General features: G+C 49.9%; 2 protein-coding genes across 4 annotated transcripts in view; one reads left to right on the forward strand and one right to left on the reverse strand.

Annotated features, from left to right (window-relative positions):
• The window catches only part of LOC135901918 (Kruppel-like factor 1), a 180,462-nt gene extending 162,449 nt beyond the window's left edge, over window positions 1–18,013 (forward strand). For all 3 annotated transcript variants that reach the window (XM_065431752.2, XM_065431753.2, XM_065431754.2), the window contains exon 2: window positions 10,879–18,013. In XM_065431752.2, the coding sequence (XP_065287824.1) occupies window positions 10,879–12,303 (1,425 nt within the window). In that variant the 3' untranslated portion in view covers window positions 12,304–18,013. The remainder of the gene's footprint in view (window positions 1–10,878) is intronic.
• LOC135901919 (uncharacterized) overlaps window positions 1–19,255 on the reverse strand; it is a 391,597-nt gene that overhangs the window by 42,849 nt on the left and 329,493 nt on the right. The window lies entirely within an intron of this gene.

Raw genomic sequence — 19,255 nt, forward strand, 5'->3', positions numbered from 1 at the left:
CGTTTGTCCGCGGCCTTGGGAAAAAAAGCAACGCTGATAGCTGGGCGCAGACGCCGCCTCGATGAAGCGTGAAAAACTCCAAATGGATTCTCGTTTTTGTCGCACCGCCGTTGCGGAACGCCGACGAGAAGGATATCCTGCCTGCAGCATGAACCATTTTTATTCAAACCTCGCGTCGCTAATCTTCCGCGCGAAACAAGGCGGCAGCTCTGAGAGCTTTTTTATCGATGTGCTAAGGCGCTGCTCGTCCTCACACGCTCCGAAGCGCAAACGTGCACGGGGCGGCGTGGCGTCCAATTAAAAATGCGCATTACAATGTCTTCTATATCATCACGTTTTCCTTTCCTCCTCGCGGCCTTTTACGAACCAAATGGCATTGCGGATTTCCAAACACCGAGAGCCATATCGCGGTGGCGGAGGGAACCCACAACGCCCAGCTATACACGAAAACCAGCGCAGGCGAGGCCTTGTTAGGTATCGAGGGGTAGCGAAGCGCGAACCCTTCGAGTGAGCCCGGAGTAACCACAACTTTAATCTAGAGCGAAACAGAACCTTAAAGAAAAAATTCTCACCCCGAACCCATTTACACTCGATCTACAACTCACGGTCTAACACAATTTAGAGGGTGTATGGGTGTGAGGTGTAGACAACAAGCACCATTACGGGTAGAAATGTGCTTACAGTGAGGGATGAGCAGAGGTATGTATTTGTCTGAAGTCGCCGAAACGCGACCTTAACAAAATCACAGGGGGCAGGAAAAGCGACAAATGTAGGCTCTGTTCAGAAACAGGAACACTCACACACATATATGTGGCAATGCACCTCGCTCCCGTTCTCTAATCCCCCCGTCAGCAGCGAGACTGACTGGACAGCCTGGCTCAGTTCCGGGGACGTCGACCGACAACTTGAACTGGTGGACTGGGCGGAAAAGGCCAAGCAGGCCCAGGGTCTTACCTGAGCCCTAACCCTCAGCCACGTCCCTCTTTACCCTTCCCCCTTTCATTAAAGTTTATCACCACCACCACCGTGAGCAGAGGTGGGGGCAGGTAGAGCTGTGGGTGTCTGCTCTTGGAAGAAACCTTCTATATATTCAAGTCACACACACAGAGCACGGCCCAAACAGTACAGATAGCAGGACAGTGAGACTGGCGGACTGCACGGATAAACTCACTGTTTCACTCTTCCACTCTTTGGAAGTGTTACGACTTTGTACCGCTGCACCACTATTACGACTTTGTGGTCCCGTAGCGCTCGTCACCCGTTTCGTGACAGAGCGTTGGTAGCGAAGACTCCGAGCCAGGCGTCGATGAGAATAACGAAAGGGATTTTTATACATTATATACAGGTCATTGTACAGGACAAGATCGGATCGGCACTGGGGCCGAGAGCTCACACAACCGCGACTGTTCCCGCACGGCGACGTCCGGCGAAAACGCGTGACACATCTCACCCCAGTCGGGAGCGACACTGTCTCCCGGTGGGTCGGCGGATCCTGTTTTCAGGCAGCGCGTCGCTGCTTTTATAATCCCCGAGGAACCATTGTCACTCAAACGGCCCAATACAAAGTCAGCACACGACGGTCGTCCGAGGGGTCCAACCAGCGACCGCGCTGGCCACCCGGTTCAAAGTTCGCGCGCGCGGAGACCTCCATGCAAAAGGAGGTGCGGCGCCGGGCTGTCTGGCACACGCTGACACGTCTAAACACGTCGCCTGCCGATGCTTCTCCCGCAGGACACCGCTGCCTGACGGCTCAGCATCTTGACTTGTGAAGGGAGAATTAGGGCGCTCGCAGGATAGATTCTGCATCTTGCAGATTCGGAATCCGGGCTTGTGGTAATGGCACAACAGAAGGTAGAAATAGGATTGCCAAGTTAGCGTTCTTCCTGCTTCTTTTTTCCTCGGGAAAGTTGGATCCTTCCAACCAGCCACATGCAAATAGCAAGGACTGTTAGAATGAGCCAAAGAAGCGCAGCCTTTTTTTGATGCGGCAATTAAACGGTCCGTAAAACTCGGAAACGATCCATGAAACGACCGCCGAGCAGCATCATTATATACTCGTGTATATCACCCTGATAGTGCCCGCGTCAGCGCCCTATTAAATCTAACCACAGCGATGCGATCCGCTTACAGAGCGACGGTGACTGATCGAAGCCAGGTTTATAGTGTGTGACTTGCACTTAATCACGCCCTCAGGGGTTAACCGCTGCACCGTCTTTTATCATCGGATGCAATACCCGGACACACCGAACCATTCTTCTAATAAAATGCGCAAGTTGGAATATAAGACTGGCTCTTTCTTTCTTCCTTCTTTTTTTTTCTTTCGTGGAAGCTGTATAATGAGGCTCGTTAAACCTACTAATCCTCATTATTCTATGGAAAGCCTACAAAGAAATAATTTTAAGGCAGCCGGAGCTGCTCATTTCCGTACGATTTCGCGTAGCATACTGAGCAAAGTGCTGTGAACAGGAGCAGCAGACATGATGATGATGACGACGACGACGATAATAATAATAATAATAATAATAATAATAATAATAATAATAATAATAATAATAATAATAATAATAATAATAATAATAACGACATAGCTATGCGCAAAAACAAACGACAAAGAAAACAAGTCGGAGGACAACAGAACGCCGGCGAAAACTTGCAAGTCTGCGACAAAAGAAGCTGACCCTGGCGTCACTCCAGCTGAAGAACGCGCGAGGAAAAAAGAAAAGGAAAAAAAGGAAATAAAGAAGAAGAAGAAGAAGAGGGAAGAATCAGGAGAACAAGCGAGCGGGAGAGGAAAAAGATTAAGCATTTAGTTAAGACAAAGACGAAAAAAGAAAAAAAGCCGCAAGTAAGAACAGCCAAATCAATCGCCCGGCGGCCAACGCATATACTACAGAAAAGGATGGCGGAGGGGGAGAGGGGGTGCAGGAAGGCCGGGGTGACGCATACTCGGGCATACACACACACACATGCGCAGGGATTGCTCGGAGTCCTCTCTGCCCTCCGCACATTCAGCATGCGTAATGAGTCTCCGATGCCGAACGCCGATAACGGCGAAGGCATGGCTGTCTGTATGCTTGCGGGCCTCGGGTATCGTTTCCGCTGTCGCTTTTGGTCCGACCGACCGAAACCGGAGACGGAAGGCGACACTAGAGACATTAAGGGCCGATTTACGCTCGAGCCGCCCATCGCCGCAAGTCGCACCGCACGCGTGCGGTCGCGCGAAAAGTTGCACATATCGACCACTTGTGCACACATTTCCGTTTACACTGTGCACAGTGTAGACCGTACACATTGTAAACCGAAATTTGTGCAAAAGTGTTCGACATGTACAATTTTCCGCGCCACCGCACGCGTGCGGTCGCGCGAAAGATTGCACGTATCAAACACTTGTGTACAAATTTCGGTTTACAATGTGTAAGGTATACACTGTGCACACAGTGTAAATGGTAATTTCTGCACAAGTGCTGGATACGTGCAATTTTTCGCGCGACCGCAAGCGTGCGGTGCGGCTTGCGGCGACGGGCGGCTCGAGCGTAAATCGGCCCTAAGCAGGCCCTAACACTCCCGGCGGTCACTCGTTATATTCCGTCCCAAGGATGACGTCACACCGCACGTCCTCTCGCGCGCGCTATAGCGCGTGCTCGCGCTTCGTCGCCAACGCGTCGTTCGCCGGCCTGCACAAGCTCACAAGCATGCACTGCATACGCGTGCGTGTGTTCTTATAAGCGACCGTGCCGCATTGGGTAGGCTTACCCCCGTATGCAGAAATGCAACTTAAGTCGAAGCACATGCTTGACTTGACTTAGATGACGCCTGGCGTTAACGTGCCCAAAGACGCTCACTGCGTTTCCTTCGGCGCGTTCCCGATAGGCGTCACTCGGATCAAGTCAAGCATGGGCTTCAACTTAAGTTGCATTTCTGCATACGGGGGTCAGTTCCGAGGCTTCCGCGAACCGTACAATGAAAAATTAAGGAAGGCAGGGAACGGCAGTCAGTGCGGACTGCGCTATCGCGGTGTTCATCAGTCATCTTATTTTTTTTTTCTTTCCCTCCGATGCCAGGCTCAGATAAAAGCTCATGAGGACTGCAGCTGGAAGCCGTGCGGCCCGGCAGTGGCAATTTTCCAAACTGTAACACATGCCAACTTTTGCTACGCGCGGTCTTTTTTTTCTTCTTCATCGGTGTGTGGGCATACGATTTGGTTAGTCGCTTCTTGTTCGCGAGGTTTGTTTTATGTCATTTCTTGCCTGCATCACGCCATTCTCCTTGCGCTTCAATGCTCGTATACGTAGGCTAGCAATGGCGCCTCCACCGTGATCCGAAATCGTAAATTTCCCGAAAACGAAGCTATAAGGTTCACAACTCTGTAACTCAGCAATGAAAAACGACATCGCACTTCTTTAAGTCGCATCTAATAGTACGTCTAAAGCGGACAAATTTGATGTATTATACACGGCTCTAAAATTCACCACTAATATGCGAGTAGCCCTTTTGCAATACGTTCGTAAGCATTGCAACAAATTGACGCAAGATATAAATGAATATACGAAATTCGTCCACTTTGGATATTCTTCCCGATGGAACTTACAGAACTGCGATATCTATTTGTGGTGCAGAGTTACGTATTTGTAAACTTCGTGCATCCATCTTTCTTTTTACTTTCTTTTTTATTCGGACCTACCAATTTTCGGCTATTTTGGCAAAGCCATTCAGGCCATAACTCGAATTTCCGTTTCCAACACTCACAAGAACTTAACCTTTTCTCTGAAATGCCGCAAATTTCATTAAAAGTGGCCCAGGAGCCTATGCCAGAAAAAAAAAAAACATTTCTGCGTTTTACATACATTTGAATATGCGGCGTCGGAGTTTGGGTCAAGCTAAACCTTCCGCTTGTTCGGACGTGAAGCGTGCGTTGCGCTTCACCTATGGCCTGGAGCTCAGCAGTCCCATGTCATAGACACATGGCTACCGCGGCGGGTGACGTATGATAACAGACGCGGCTTTTATGTTGAAGGATGCAGCCGTGTCGGGAGAGTCACTGTCGCGGAGGGCTCTCGCAATGTTTCAACCGTCCGATAAGTTCCTCAACTCACACCAAATTCTTACAACGCGGGCGTTCTTGCGTTTCTGCGCCAATAGCTATCGTAAGGAATCGAACTCGCGACCTCGAGCTCCACATAAGTACGCCTCAACGCTGAGCGCAGCACTTCACGCGTTCCTGGAGCGTCGCGCGTACGTACACGGCGAACGGTAGTATAAGCTCCCGAAGGTGAAGCAAGATGTTGTCTGGAATGCCACGAAGTAGACACACGACAGAGTACGCGGCAGGGCCACCGAATCTCATCACCTTTCATTCGCCGAGTTCCTGGTCCGTGACGCGTAGGAGGCGAGAATGCCTCTTGCAGGACCCGTGCCCTTGCCCGGACGTTGCCGCCTTGATACGGCTGCGGTGATGCAGGCGTCGCGTATTCGCCGATCGAGATAAAGAAACGGGCGTAGGAGAAGGAAAAGGGGGGAGTGAAAGAAATGCGACGACCACAAAACGCATTTCTTTATTATTTTAATCAGAGAACCTTCGCCGATTTAAAATTCCCGACAATAGACGAGTGAGCTTTCCAACAAAGGTGCGCAAAGGGCATATATGTGCAGTCACCCGCAAAAGTTTGCGAGACGCGGGATTTGCGAAAGAGGCGAATTTCCGCGATGCCTGTGCACGTAGCCTCTGATTAAAAAGCTTTGATCCGTAGCAGTTCTTGTGAACTACACTGCGATCTATTAAATTGCAAGCGCTACGCCTTAACAGAGCAGAAATCCGCATTTGTCGCGAAAGCCGTGTCCCTTAAACTTTTGCGGGTGGCTGTATACATAAACCGTTCGAAACAGACGCGGCTTCGACTGGCCAGGGGTTTGTCACCACGCACTATACGCGCGCGTCTCCTACCTCGCTTCACTTCTTCGCTGCTCACTGCTGTCCTTCGAGCCTATCGCAGCCATTAAACAAGGGGCCGGTTCACTGAAGTTTGAGAAATAGGGTGTACCGGGGGCGCACGGGCTCGCATAATAAATAAGGACGCACGCAGGAACGGCAGGCGCGCCGGCAGCTCATTTCGCAAAGTGCTTCGATGGCAACAAATTACGGGTGCGCGCCGAGGTTACACGCGGAAACGCATAGCACCACCACCAGCTGAGAGAACAAATTGCGGCAATAAAAAACGCGCCGAAGCAATCGCGCGAGCTGCGACGCTTCCACTAAGAAGCGTCGCGCGTTAAAGAAAGAGAGAAAGAGAGAGAGAGAGAGCAAAAAAATAAAATAAAAGAGAACGACGAGAGAAAGTTCCGACGCATTGCCGACGACATTCCAAAAAGAACTGAAACGAATAACTCTGCCTTAACGAGTACAAAATGGGCAGCAAATATAGCTTGCTCACTGTCGCCAGACTGTTTCTTTCTTTTTTTTTTTTTCACGAGCCATTTGTGTACAACTTCGGGAGGAATCACGCGTTGGCGACCGTCTCTGTGGCGAAAGCGTCGTTTTCTGAGGCCGCGCGCACGCGGTGTTTCTAAAATTGTCGCTGTGCCCTCGAATAAGGCAATGTTTGGTGACATTACTTTTTTTTTTTGCTCGCTTACTTCTTGCTTTTTTTTCAATCCTCAAGCCCTTGCAGCTTAAAGACTAACGTTGCCCATTAGCCAGGCACGGGGATATGCCCGCGGCATTACATCGACAGCTGTGGATAGCGGTGCGATCGCACTGCGTTGTAACAGGCAAGCATTAGAACGTGAAGCTGCACTAAGTGCGCATGTCAAGCTTATAGTTAACCTGCACGCCTGTCTTCTTGGCAACTGTTGGTGAATGGTTGCCCGATCACAATAAAGCTAAATGAAAAAGCAGGAGGGAGGATACCGTAAGTGTTCGTCTAGTTGACATGTCCATTTCTTCTGCTGCTGAAGCGCTGATTGGCTGGGGACGCCTGTCTCCTTCTCACCCGTACAGGTCAGGCAATCAGAACCTACGCTGCTGAAGTTCTTCAGCAGCAGACGAAATGGACATGTGCACACTCTAGGTAGACACATGCAGAATGCCCTCTCTGGCAGGGTATACTCCCTGGGAGGACTTTGTTAACGCCGATGCAGTGACGTCCAAGACTTCTAGCTCCTTTTTGATGCTAGTATAGTACCACTTGAACACACTCCCAGTCACTTTCTGGCGATACTTATAGATTTGGCACGATGAAACGTCCCACGTGACGCGCTGTTAGAACGACGAGCTTCCACTCTGTCGACATCCATAATATGCGCAGTGATAGTCTTATAGGTCGAAGTGCTCGTCCGAGAATACGTGGTTTTCCGATTAACTCATCCCACGCCTCCGTTCATCAACGTAGCATATTCCAAGGCGTTGTTGTCGTTGTTGTTGTATAAGATTTTGGGGCGCAAGGGCTTCGTGAACATTACGTGCAGATCTTTAAAATTTTCTGTGAGCCGTCACGACCTGGATGCTTGCGTCGTTACAAAACTAGGCCTTCACGGGCGGAATAATCGATGGGTCGACGGATTTTGACAGGTGATGTCATGAGCTAGGTGAAATCAAAATAACGGCGTAGTAAAAGAGGCGATGCAGACGCTGTCACTGAAAGGTTTCAAAAGACCACCTTACTAATAATTCGCTATCATAGTTTTTATCTTAGTGTAAGTGTGTCGGCAATACTGGTATTGTGAGGGTTTGCGCACCGGTCGTTTTTTGCATATACGTGTTTGCGCGCGCTTTGTATATCGTCCGGCATTTGAAAGTTCTTACTTTTCACTATATCTTCACCTGCGGCGAGTCGCTGCATTTCAAAGAATATCTTCCCTACCGATCATCTCTGCAAGTCTTCATATGTGAATGAACACACAGTCACCCGTAAGAATATGTACAGCCTCTTCAGTTATGCTTTATATTATAACATTCAGCAGTGCGTATATATCATGTATGTAAGCATGTTGTTTAGAGCACATGTTCTACTAGGTTAACGTGCTCTGTCAGCTGCAGCTGTGCGCCTGGAGACTTCAGCCCATGGGCTCCTTTCCTTCTCTCGTAGAGGAGGAGGAGGAGGAAAGAAAAAGAGAGGAGGATGAGATGTTAACCAGAACAAGTATCTGCCGCGGTACTTCTTCGGTCACGGTGTTGCGCCGATGAGCTCCAAGTCGCGCGCTCAATCCCTGGCCGTGGCGACGACTTTCCGATGGGGCCAGAATGCAAAAACATCCACGTCCTTTCATTTAGGTGCACGTTAAGGAGCCCCAGCTGGCCAAAATTTATGGAGTCCCCCTACTATACGGCGCGGGCCCCATAATCAGATCCCCGTCGCGTAATCCCCGGCACGTTATATCCCAGAAATTTATGTATTACTTCGCAGGTTCCATGCAGTCGTCTTCTCATGCTTTCCAACCCACGCATAAACACACCCCGATCTCGCCTACATCGCACGTGAAGTCGTAGGCGATCGCAATAAATGTGCTAATCATTCGTACAATCGCCCTCTTTCTTTCTTTTTTTTCTTTCTCGTGTAAGGGCTTTGTGATTGCCGTCAAAACTAAACCCTCTTTAAAATAGACAAGACTAACAACGAAAGAATAAACTACCGATAAAGGGTTTCCCATTCCCCACTTTCTCCAGGGCGTTCAGTCTGCAACGCGTGCTGTCCCACGGCCCACGTATACACAAGCTCGTGCGACACAACGGAATGCGTGTCCGTGCACCGGCTGTCTGCGGCGCGAGGGTTGCTGCGGAATGACGTAATTAACCTGAATCTGCATAGCACTGGAAAAAAAGCGTCCCCTCCGAGACGGGGTGGCGGTGGGGGGGTAACGACGTAGGCTCCCGACGCCGCGACACACGCCGCCTGCAGGCTCGCAGCCTGCTCCTTGCTAAATCGTGCGTAGTCTATTACATTGAGACTCACGGGCACTCACACTCGCCTTCACTGATGCTTAGCCAACACTCGCTTGTGTTCGTGTAGTCACTTCCAGTCACACTAACCAGCCCTCAGTAGCGTAGTACGCTACTCCAGACCACTGACACGCGCCAACACTGACCCACTTTCGTAATCACGTCCACTTAATATCACTGTCACTGTCTTCGTACTCACTGTTAACATCTACCACTAACTCCCGTTCACGCTCACGTTCGTTCATATCTTTCGTCATTCACTAACGCTATATATCTCCCGCCTGTGAAATGAGGGTGCACCGAGTGCGAGTCCAGGGTGCGCTCGTAAGTGAGCGTGCCGATCTGTACCATCACTTCGGTGTATAGCAGGACGCGAACAATGTACGATTCCCGATGTAAAATGCCCGAACATTGTATCGCGGGGGCGATGTATGTATGCGTCACCATGTATGCGATGTATGCGTCACCACGAGGCGGTATCTCGCGGCACAGCGTCGGCTGAGAACGAAGGCACGGACCTGAGAGAAAAGCTATCCGCCGAGACCGCTCGCATTACGCCACGGGCCACATGCGGCACGCTTGCAAGTGGGCGCACGCATGACCTTATGCCTGTCGCGACGGCTGTTCCAGATAGCATTGGGCCCACGCGCAGAATATTCCAATATGATTAAACAGACGAGACATCAAAAAAGAAAGGAAGAAAGAGAGAAAGAAAGAGTAATTGTTTCTCCGTTTCCTCGGGGCGTCAATGTTTCGCTGCGCGTACCCGCTTCCTCCTGGAGCCATCGGCTGGCGACAATAATTACACACTGCGGTCGAGTCAAATTGCACGAGCCACGGACGATCGACAGGGCTGTGACGAGAGGTAACAATGGGAGATCGGTGAAACGGCCAGGCCCCCCCTTACGCGGTGTGGTCTTGCTCAGGCGCCCGCCGAACAGTTGCACCACGAAACTCCCATGGTCACATTAAGATAATGTGAGCGCCTCGGCCCCCTGGCGGTATCCATGCGAACAGTATAGGGGCGTTTAGGCCTTCCCTCTTACCGCCGTACCCCTCGCTTGGGAGATTGACGCAATGATATAGCGTGGAACAACGCAGGGCAACCGCCATTCAGCGTGCTCACGTTTATGACTACTTGAAGTAATGAAAGTAATCCTTGAGGCACAGTACTTAGATTTTACCGTTATTTTTCGTTGGCGGCTTCATGAAGCTGACTTTCAGCAACTCCTTGGGTGTGGAAACGTGCACGCAGAGAGGGAAGGGAACGCGCTAGGTATGACACGTTTCGTCAGTCATATTCCCGTATTTTGTTAGGACCACAACTTGGTTCTCAGAAAATAAATGTAAGGAATTCTTCACGCCATAGAGAAGGGTAAGTGAGCTTTTTAAAAGAAAGAAAGAAAGAAAGAAAGAAAGAAAGAAAGAAAGAAAGAAAGAAAGAAAGAAAGAAAGAAAGAAAGAAAGGAAGAAAGAAAGAAAGAAAAACTTGTCTTAGATCTCATTGGCGTTCATATATTCATGGTGTGACCAAGAGTCTATCTTAAAGTATAACGTACTACATCTCGCAAAAGTGGTGCCCAGCGCAAACGCTCCTTCCGAGCTCAACGCACCGGTGGAGTTACTTCAGGGGAGTATTGTATGTCCCACAACTTAATGGCAACGTGCAAAGACGTCGGGAAATTCACAACGGTTGGAGATGCGGTGAAAGTGGTAGAAGTCCTGATGAAGCATGCATGAAGGACACCTGGCGAAATATTAACACGCTACGCTAAATGCGTGAGTTATATACAACTCATATAGCCACCTCCTTTTTTCGGGGGGGGGGGGGGGGGGTGTAGTGTACTTCATGGCACTAGTCCGTAATAGCGATGTTTTAGCACCCGACATTATTTCACCGTCATCGATACTCAGTTTCCATTCTCTCTTCTCATTGCCTCACGCAGGTCTGGCAAGATATCGAGAGCGTGCTCCTGGACGACATCAGCGGAGCGAGGCACGCAGCGTCAGGCGTCAAGGCAGAACCGGAGACGCAAGCCTGTCACGACGTCGGCTACGGCTACAAGACCACCGCGGTCCGCCGAGACCAATCGGCGTCCGTCCTGCCAGCCAACAGCGCCATCCTGGTCGCCGCACTGACGGCGCCCGTTCCGAGCCGACCCCCACCGTCGCTACAGCAGCAACTCAGCGTCGCGCCGCCCACGCAGCCGCAGCAAGACCCACCGCAGGCGAGGCAACAGCCACCGTCCGACGACCAGAGCGCCCAGCCAACGAACGCGTCGGCGTCGACCACGGGCTTCGTCACGCTAGACTTCGACTTCATGCTGAACTCGGACGACGCCGCCCTGTACCCCGAGGTTAACTCGTACGAGACCGAAAACGAGCTCAAGCCACAGCACGAGCAACAGCAGCAGCAGGAGCAGCAACAGAGGCAAGACCAACCCGAACACCACCAACAGCCGCAGTTCGGGAGCAGCGAGGCTCCGACGAACAACGCAGCGTCCATGGACCACCTAACGTACCAGCAGTCCGCTCAGACAATGAAGGCCGAGGCCGCGGCAAATCCCTTCGACGTCTCCATGCTCTCGGGCTCCCAGTACACGTCACTCTGGGCGAACTACCAAAACGCGAACCCGCTGCAGACCCCACCGTCGAGCCAAATGTCGCCGCCGGCATCTCCGGACCACTCGCAGCTGGGCCAGCCCCAGCACATGGGCGCTCACTTGGACGGCAACGGCCAGTACCAGGCCAGCCTGCCCTCGATGCACTCGATGTCCATGAAGGCCGAGGACATCCTCACCCAGTGTCTTCAGCAGCCGTCCCAGCAGCACCATGGCAAGCAGCAGACGCCCCCGCACTTACGGATGGTCACTCCGCCCTCCTCCCCGAGGTTAGCGGACCTCCTCAGCGCAGGCACCACGATGGGACCTCCGAATCCATTCCCGGCGACCCCGCTCACGCCCGACATCCACATGTCCGACCCGTTCTGCCGGTCTTCGCCGCTCGCCGGCCCCAACGGCAAGAAGTCCCACCAGCAACACCAGCAGCAGCAGCAGCAGCAGAACCAACAGCAGCAACGGGCCGCGGTGAGCCGAAAGAAGGTGACCATCCACACCTGCTCGCACCCGGGCTGCAGCAAGAGCTACACCAAGAGCTCGCACCTCAAGGCGCACCTGCGGACGCACACGGGCGAGAAGCCGTACCAGTGCAACTGGAAAGAGTGCGGCTGGAAGTTCGCCCGCTCCGACGAGCTCACGAGGCACTACCGCAAGCACACCGGCGACCGGCCGTTCCAGTGCCGGCTCTGCGAACGCGCATTCTCGCGCTCCGACCACCTGTCGCTGCACATGAAGCGGCACACGTCGCTGTGAGCCCATCTTCAAACCACCTTACTACCGCCGCGCCTTCCCCGCGGTTTGTCACCACCCACTCCAGGCGAACAAACCGATTCCTTGTTGTTAAGTTTGCTCCGAGAGACTCGGATTGTGCGACGTCTCCTCCCCTACGACGCGAGCGGTTGCCGAATGCTTCCTGTTCCAGTGCTCCCGTTGCTAATGTACTCCACGGTGCTGATCAAGCTCCCGCGCCACCGTACTCCCCGCGCCCGCACCCGGACTGATGTGTCGTGGCTGCCCCTTGTTTTACCTGACGCTCCCCCCCCCCCCATGTTCAAGAGTGTGTGACCCGCTTGGCCTCGACCGAGCTGACGGACACTTCTTCAGTGCCTGTGCGCCACCGCGCGTGCGCCGTGGCGCTCACGTGACGGTGAATGACGTTGACTAGCACAAAGCGCCTCGACGGGAAGCACTTCGCGCATAGAGATTCAATAGCGTGTTGTGTACTTTGTTTCACTTAGCTGCGGACGTCCAATTCGTCCGCTTTTCTTTTTTCTGTTCGTGAGTTGCGCGGGCCCCTTGTAGGAGAGCCAATGTTGTTCAGTGTGCAATAGTGTTCGACTTAATCTCGTCTTAGAAATGTGTGCGTGTTAAGGCCAGTCGGCAAGTGCTGTGTATCTGTTAGTTCTTTAGAGATGTTACGCTGTACGGGACCAATGATAGAAGGCTGTAGTACACCACGTCAAGCGCCTATTGCTGGACGAGGTAAATGAAGTAAAAGAAAAACGAAACTCGCAACAGGCAAGGTTGCCTACTCCACACCGCGGTCAAAAACAGCCACGAGTCTGGAGCATGCAACCATGCTTACAGGCAGCGATGGAATGTGCAAAAGTGGAGACCAGCAGGAGTTTCGGCGATAACTTAGCATGAATACGCAGAATGACCGCGATTCCAAACGACCAAGCTTGGCTTATTTATGCATGCGCTTCGATGTGCCTTAGATAAAAATAAGTAAACAAATCCACCTGCCTTCAGGTGCAATAGAACGCGGTGTGCATAGTGAAGCGTTATACGCTATATTTACATGTGCTTCATGTGGACGTGCTTGTGACGTAAATTCGTGCGCGTTAAGCTTGTAATGTGCAATACCTGATGCAAAGTGATCGTAACTTAGCTTGAGCTTCCTCTGAGCACACACACACACAGACACACCCCTTCCAAGAAAAAAAAGGAAAGGCCTTTATTGTATAGCACAGCAGCATGCTGCGTGCTTGACAGCGACTACATTAAGAAGTGGTCAACACCATATCCCGTGAACACTACGCAGTACAGTTCACTCACGTTCAATGAAGTCAGCAGATAATTTTAGCCGTTATAGGACAGTATTCTTAGGGTAATAAAGTAACTTGTCATTAGGCTGCGTTCTTTAAAATGTGTGCATCTGCCCAACGAATTTCAACACACGGTTGAAAATATGCGGAGATTATTCCTATCGCGGAGTCGAGATTGGACTTTAGATTTCGAGAACAGACATAAATGGAACATGACCCTGATTCTACAATCAAAACAGAAACACATAAGTTGTTGGCGCTTAGTAGCCGCAAGAAGGCTTTGTACATAAACCATAGTGCAGTTGTTAATATATATTTTGTTTGTTATTTCGTTTTTCTGAGTGCGTCAGTTTACGTTGATGGAAGACTTAATGTGGATATCTTGCATATACACACCGTATCTGTTCGTTTTCTTGCTTTTTTTTATCACAGAGTTTACGTTTTGTTTAAGCCGGCCACAGTGAGAAAAAGACTCCAAGAGTTAGGTCACGCTTCTTAAGTGACGCTCCACAAATGTGGAAAGGCCGCCTAGGCTATCACACACGCAAACACACACATACGTACACAAACCAAGGCAATGTTTCTGTATGTCTTCTTCGAGTATATGCAGGTGCCTTCTGAAGGCTGCGGGGCTTTTCCTTCCAAGCACAGCGTTTCCATAGAGCTGCCACATTTAATAACGTTCGCACTATACCAAATACAAAACGCCCTCACTTTGAGGTCAATATTGGGACACTGTTTATCAAAGCTATCAGAACCAAGATTACAAAGTTATCGGGCGTTTCGATGACGGCTCTAACAGCTTACACGCAAATCTGTAATTTCTTTTTTTTTTCTTAATGATCCCGGATACAGCAGATGAGTGTTATGGAATGCTGAAAAGTGAAAGATTTCGATGCGTGTTGGGACCACTACTTTATGTGATAACGTTATAAGAATTACCAATGACGCTTGTGAGAAGCAAAGCGATGCTTATATAATGCGAAACACACAATAGGAATAAAGCTTTATCAAAAGCGCTTACGATCCAGACGCTAACATATGCGCTTCAGCTTAAAGGTCACGTGCCCCTTATTCATTGCCTCATCTTTCCATTGTTCCAACATGAAAGGGAAAAGGTCACCTAACGTATCGTGGTTCGAAACACAAGAAGTGCTCAGTCAATATCATCCGAAAAAAAAAAAAATATCAGATGCCTTACTTTGCTCTAACGCGAGGACTCAATCAGTGCATCACTGGAACGCAAACAGCATGTTACAATAAGCACGCACTTATATTGCCTTATTGATAACCACGTGCCCTTCTTTTCCTCTGTACGGCAGGTGCCTTAAGACTTCGCTTGCATACAAATAAAAATATGCCTTAAACGCTGCTGCATACAATTTGCACAGAAAAAGCACAAACTTTTACTTAAGAAGGAAAGTGATAGGTGTCTATTTCTATTGGAATTGTATCCACACGCAATTAAACGGCGCACGTTGGCCAAGGTACCAGGTGTCACTGTAGATATATGTCTGGGCGCGCTATACTTTACGAAACTGTCTGGCGACTTAGATGATGCCCGTGGATATTGATATGAAGCGTAGGTGAATCCGAAGTCCTCCACCCGACATGGTCGCGGTTTCGTTGCGAAGCTAAATTGAAGTGATAAGATAACATAAAATTGGCTGATAATACGTATCGGGTGCCAGACAGGCTATTATAGCCTTACCCCAACTGGAAGCCAGAAAGGACGCGAGAAAGAATTACCGGTCCTGACGTCGAGCCAAGCTACCAGTTAAACGACCGATTTTGAAAGCGTGGTCTGCTCGCGACTGCTGATACGCTTTCTCAACAAGCGATAATTACAACCGAAGCCTCGAGTTATGGTGGATTCTGTATTACCGCACAACAAAAAATTGACAACGTATGCGATAATGCCGCGATAGCGGTATCGTTAATATAACGCAGTCTGGGCCCTACGCTTAGGATCGAAATTCGGGACGATACCTGACCATTTAGTAGTTTAATTGCTACAACTTTTCCGCTAAAAAAAAAAAGCTAACAGAATGCTGAAGCTTCAGAACTCTTTTAAGTGGATTAAGCTTCACCCCTAAGTGTCCTTTTAATGCGGATACAGTGGGCGTTGTGTTTTTTGTTTTTTTTTATTACGCTTCTCTTCGTGCGATCATTCTACAAATGTGACCCGGCATCGATTTGGCGTCATCGAGGCACTGACGTCACTTCCTCTGACGCCAGCAGTGTCCTAAGTTTCCTGCGCGCTGCGCTCTCGCTTTGCACCTGATGTATCTGTGACGGAGTGTGGGGCTTAGGTGACGTTGTTTATGTTATGCTGCGCCGCCATCATTCCTGCCATTTTCAAGCTAGTCGGCTGGTCGTCGTTACAATGTTGATGAAGAAAAAAAAAGAGAGAGAGACATCTATATATACATGTATTATACTTATAATTGCATCTAATACTAGCATACATGCCGACATGCTCTTCAAAGTGTTCCTCGGGTTCAAAGTGCTCCTGCGCCTTGAATATACAAAATAGGGTGTAAGGCTATGCAAGGTTGTAAGGCCCAAAATCCAGAAATGCCACTGGGACTTCAATGTATCAGACTTTTTGCAACGCAACGGGGTACATCGCAACGCCAGTGTGATTACAGAGAGTACGTAGCGTAACGCATACCCGATACGGAGAAAGCCTATACATGCGTTATGCTGAGTATACGCGACTGATGACGCAGGTGGGACAAAATTTCCCCGTTAAGCAGCTCCCAGGCGAGCACATTAATAAACAAGTGTTCAAGGCGTACGCAGCACTTTGACGAAACGCGAGTTTTGGAGCAGTTTTATTTTATATGTGTGTGTGCGTTCGGCGTACGCTATGTTCTCTGCATCGTCGCGCATCAAAATACATGTCAAAGATGGAGAGAGAAAAAAAATTATGTATTTCATATACGATGTCGAGTTATATACATATCTATATACATATACCCAGACACAAAACACAAATGCTCTACATATCTGCACAGTCGTAAGCACTAAAGCTGCCCTGTTCCTGCCGGCAAAGCGCCTTCGAAAATACGAAACTCTCAAACAACGGCCACACTTATTACGTATTGAGCTTTTGAAGCGATGCGCCAACTAAAAGCACGTTGTGAAACAGCACTCGCGCGTGCCGGAGTTGAGAAATCGAGAGAAGAAAAAAAAGAATCAGGCGTCGCGACTCGCAATTTCAAGAAATGCTTGCAATCATTGGCTTTGAGACAACTGCCGACAGATGCCGCATTTACCACGCAACACATAAAGCCCCTCAGGGCCGATTTACGCTCGAGCCGCCCATCGCCGCAAGCCGCACCGCACACGTGCGGTCGCGCGAAAGATGGCACGTATCAAACACTTGTGCACAAATTTCGGTTTACAATGTGTAAGGTATACACTATGCACACAGTGTAAATGGTAATTTGAACACAAGTGCTGGATACGTGCAATTTTTCGCGCGACCGCACGGGTGCGGTGCGGCTTGCGGCGATGGGCGGCTGGAGCGTAAATCGGCCCTTAAACTACGTAAAGTAGCGACACTCTCCTCCTCCGCCTGCACTCCTCCTCGTTTCTCCTCTCTTTCTCGCTCCCTCCTCGACCGTGGCGCCGCCTACACTGCTCGGGCGTAGCAACGGCGCCAACATGCGCTCCTCCCCACTCCGTAGACGCTTCTCGAGCAAAAATGGCGCTGATGCACGGCGCGAGGGCCCACGTGATGCTATTGGGCCAATAGCGACGCGGCGTCGGCCTCGGACAGAGCGCGCGAGGAGGAGGCGGCATTCTTGAAAGCGTGACACTACTTTACGAAGGGGTTTTAGCAACAGATAGCTCTGCGTGTGTAGCGAGGTTAAACTGCGCTGTCTGGCGGCAAGTTTGCTATACCGACTCGCCCAATCTTCAACTTTGCCTGAAGGTGCGGTCTTGGGTAACTTCTCGCACGTTCCTGCGAAGTGTACGTGGAAGCGAGTGTTGGACATCGTCACGTCGCACCCATCGTCGTAGACGGCGAAGGTGCCGCGGCGACAGTTTTCGCCGATGATTCTGGCACGGCAGTTACACTCCTACGGGGTGCAGCGCGACGCTTTAAGAGTCATTTCGGAAACCTCAATTTGGGAATATAAGCACTGATCCATGAGTGGACAGATGTAAAGAAAAAGAACAACAATAAAACAGACAAGAAATCAGAGCGTGAAATAAGTACACTGTGACGCCTGCATATGCTGCATTGTTAACTTTAAGTTGGCCTTACCGAAGCAACGTTGTTTCTGTTTGTATTTTTTTCTTTTTTTTTCAGCGCACGTTGTCAGCTCTGAAAGAGCGAGCGTATGAGTGAAAGTTGTCGATAAAAATGCGATGTAATAAAGCGACAATGTAGTTGTTTGATATCCTCTGCGTCCACTGCGTCGTTTGATTGCTTCAGTGGCACCCCTGGTGCAATCACTGAGGCGTATCCAATTCATGCGGGAAAAAAACTCGCCGCGATAGGTTACGAAGGTGACCAGCAAACTGATGGCATGCCGACGAGCATCTTCGAGATTTTTCCTCACACTTACAACCTATTTAACGAAAAAGAACCAAAAAAATTTTACAAGAATACAACTGGTACGAAGGATGTATCTTACAGCTAAAGTGCATCATTGCCACCTGTCAATGCAGAAAATATACAGACTTTATTCGATTCAAAATATACTCCTCCGAAGGGCAATATTTGCAATTCAAACTGGAAAACGGCTTTCTTGAGTTCATTGACCTATCGATGCCGAATCGTGCTTTAATCTTGAAAAACTTGCCCAGCATCTGTGGTTTACAGAATACTGACTTCCCATATGAGAACGCGATTGATTAATCGATCGGTCAATCAATCAATTGATTGATTGATTGATTGATCGATTGACTGATTGGGTTCTTCGTCCCAAAGCAAATTCGGGGCTATGTGAGACGCACCCTAGTGAGGCGAAACGAGGTTCATTTTGACCGCCTGGGGCTCTTTATCGGGCACCCAAATCGATGCTTTTATTTTTCAGCGGTGGTCGAAGGCTACGAAGATGCACGACCGACAAGACGCTCAGCGTGGCCCAGCAGAGCGCACACTGGTAGCACATGGTAACTACAGAGGCCACTCAGGCACTGCATTGTCTAACCACAGCACCGGCTACAATATTCTCGGTGCGGCAATACACCCTGATTACACTATCCTAAGACCGACGGCTTGACGTCCGAAAATTCCCGTGAACGGTGGCTATTTTTCGAGGACTCATATCTCTCCCTCTATAGCTTTACTCTGGGAATGTGTTAGGCCGGGAGGCATGAGCCTAATGGGAGGCATTAGCCCACCAGGAGCCCGTACTGGGTCCTTAGCTACATTTTGACTAATAAATGTTAGTTGATTCCCGCTCTGTCAATCTTTCTAACAGTGGCAAACTTTGTCTCGGTGTTTTCTGCCCAGCCTCTCGGACAATCGGCCTAAATCTGCCACCTCATAGAGCCGTACGACATGCCTGAAATAAGCAACTGTTACCTCACTTCCTTGCTGTGACGTCACTATACAGAGATTCATTGCGTGTCGGCTGACGTAATGTCGATCGTATAGAGTGGATGGCGCAACACACTGCGGAGGGCGGTTATTG

The sequence above is a fragment of the Dermacentor albipictus genome, chromosome 9, assembly GCF_038994185.2.
Source record: "Dermacentor albipictus isolate Rhodes 1998 colony chromosome 9, USDA_Dalb.pri_finalv2, whole genome shotgun sequence".
Classification (NCBI taxonomy): Eukaryota; Metazoa; Arthropoda; class Arachnida; order Ixodida; family Ixodidae; genus Dermacentor; species Dermacentor albipictus.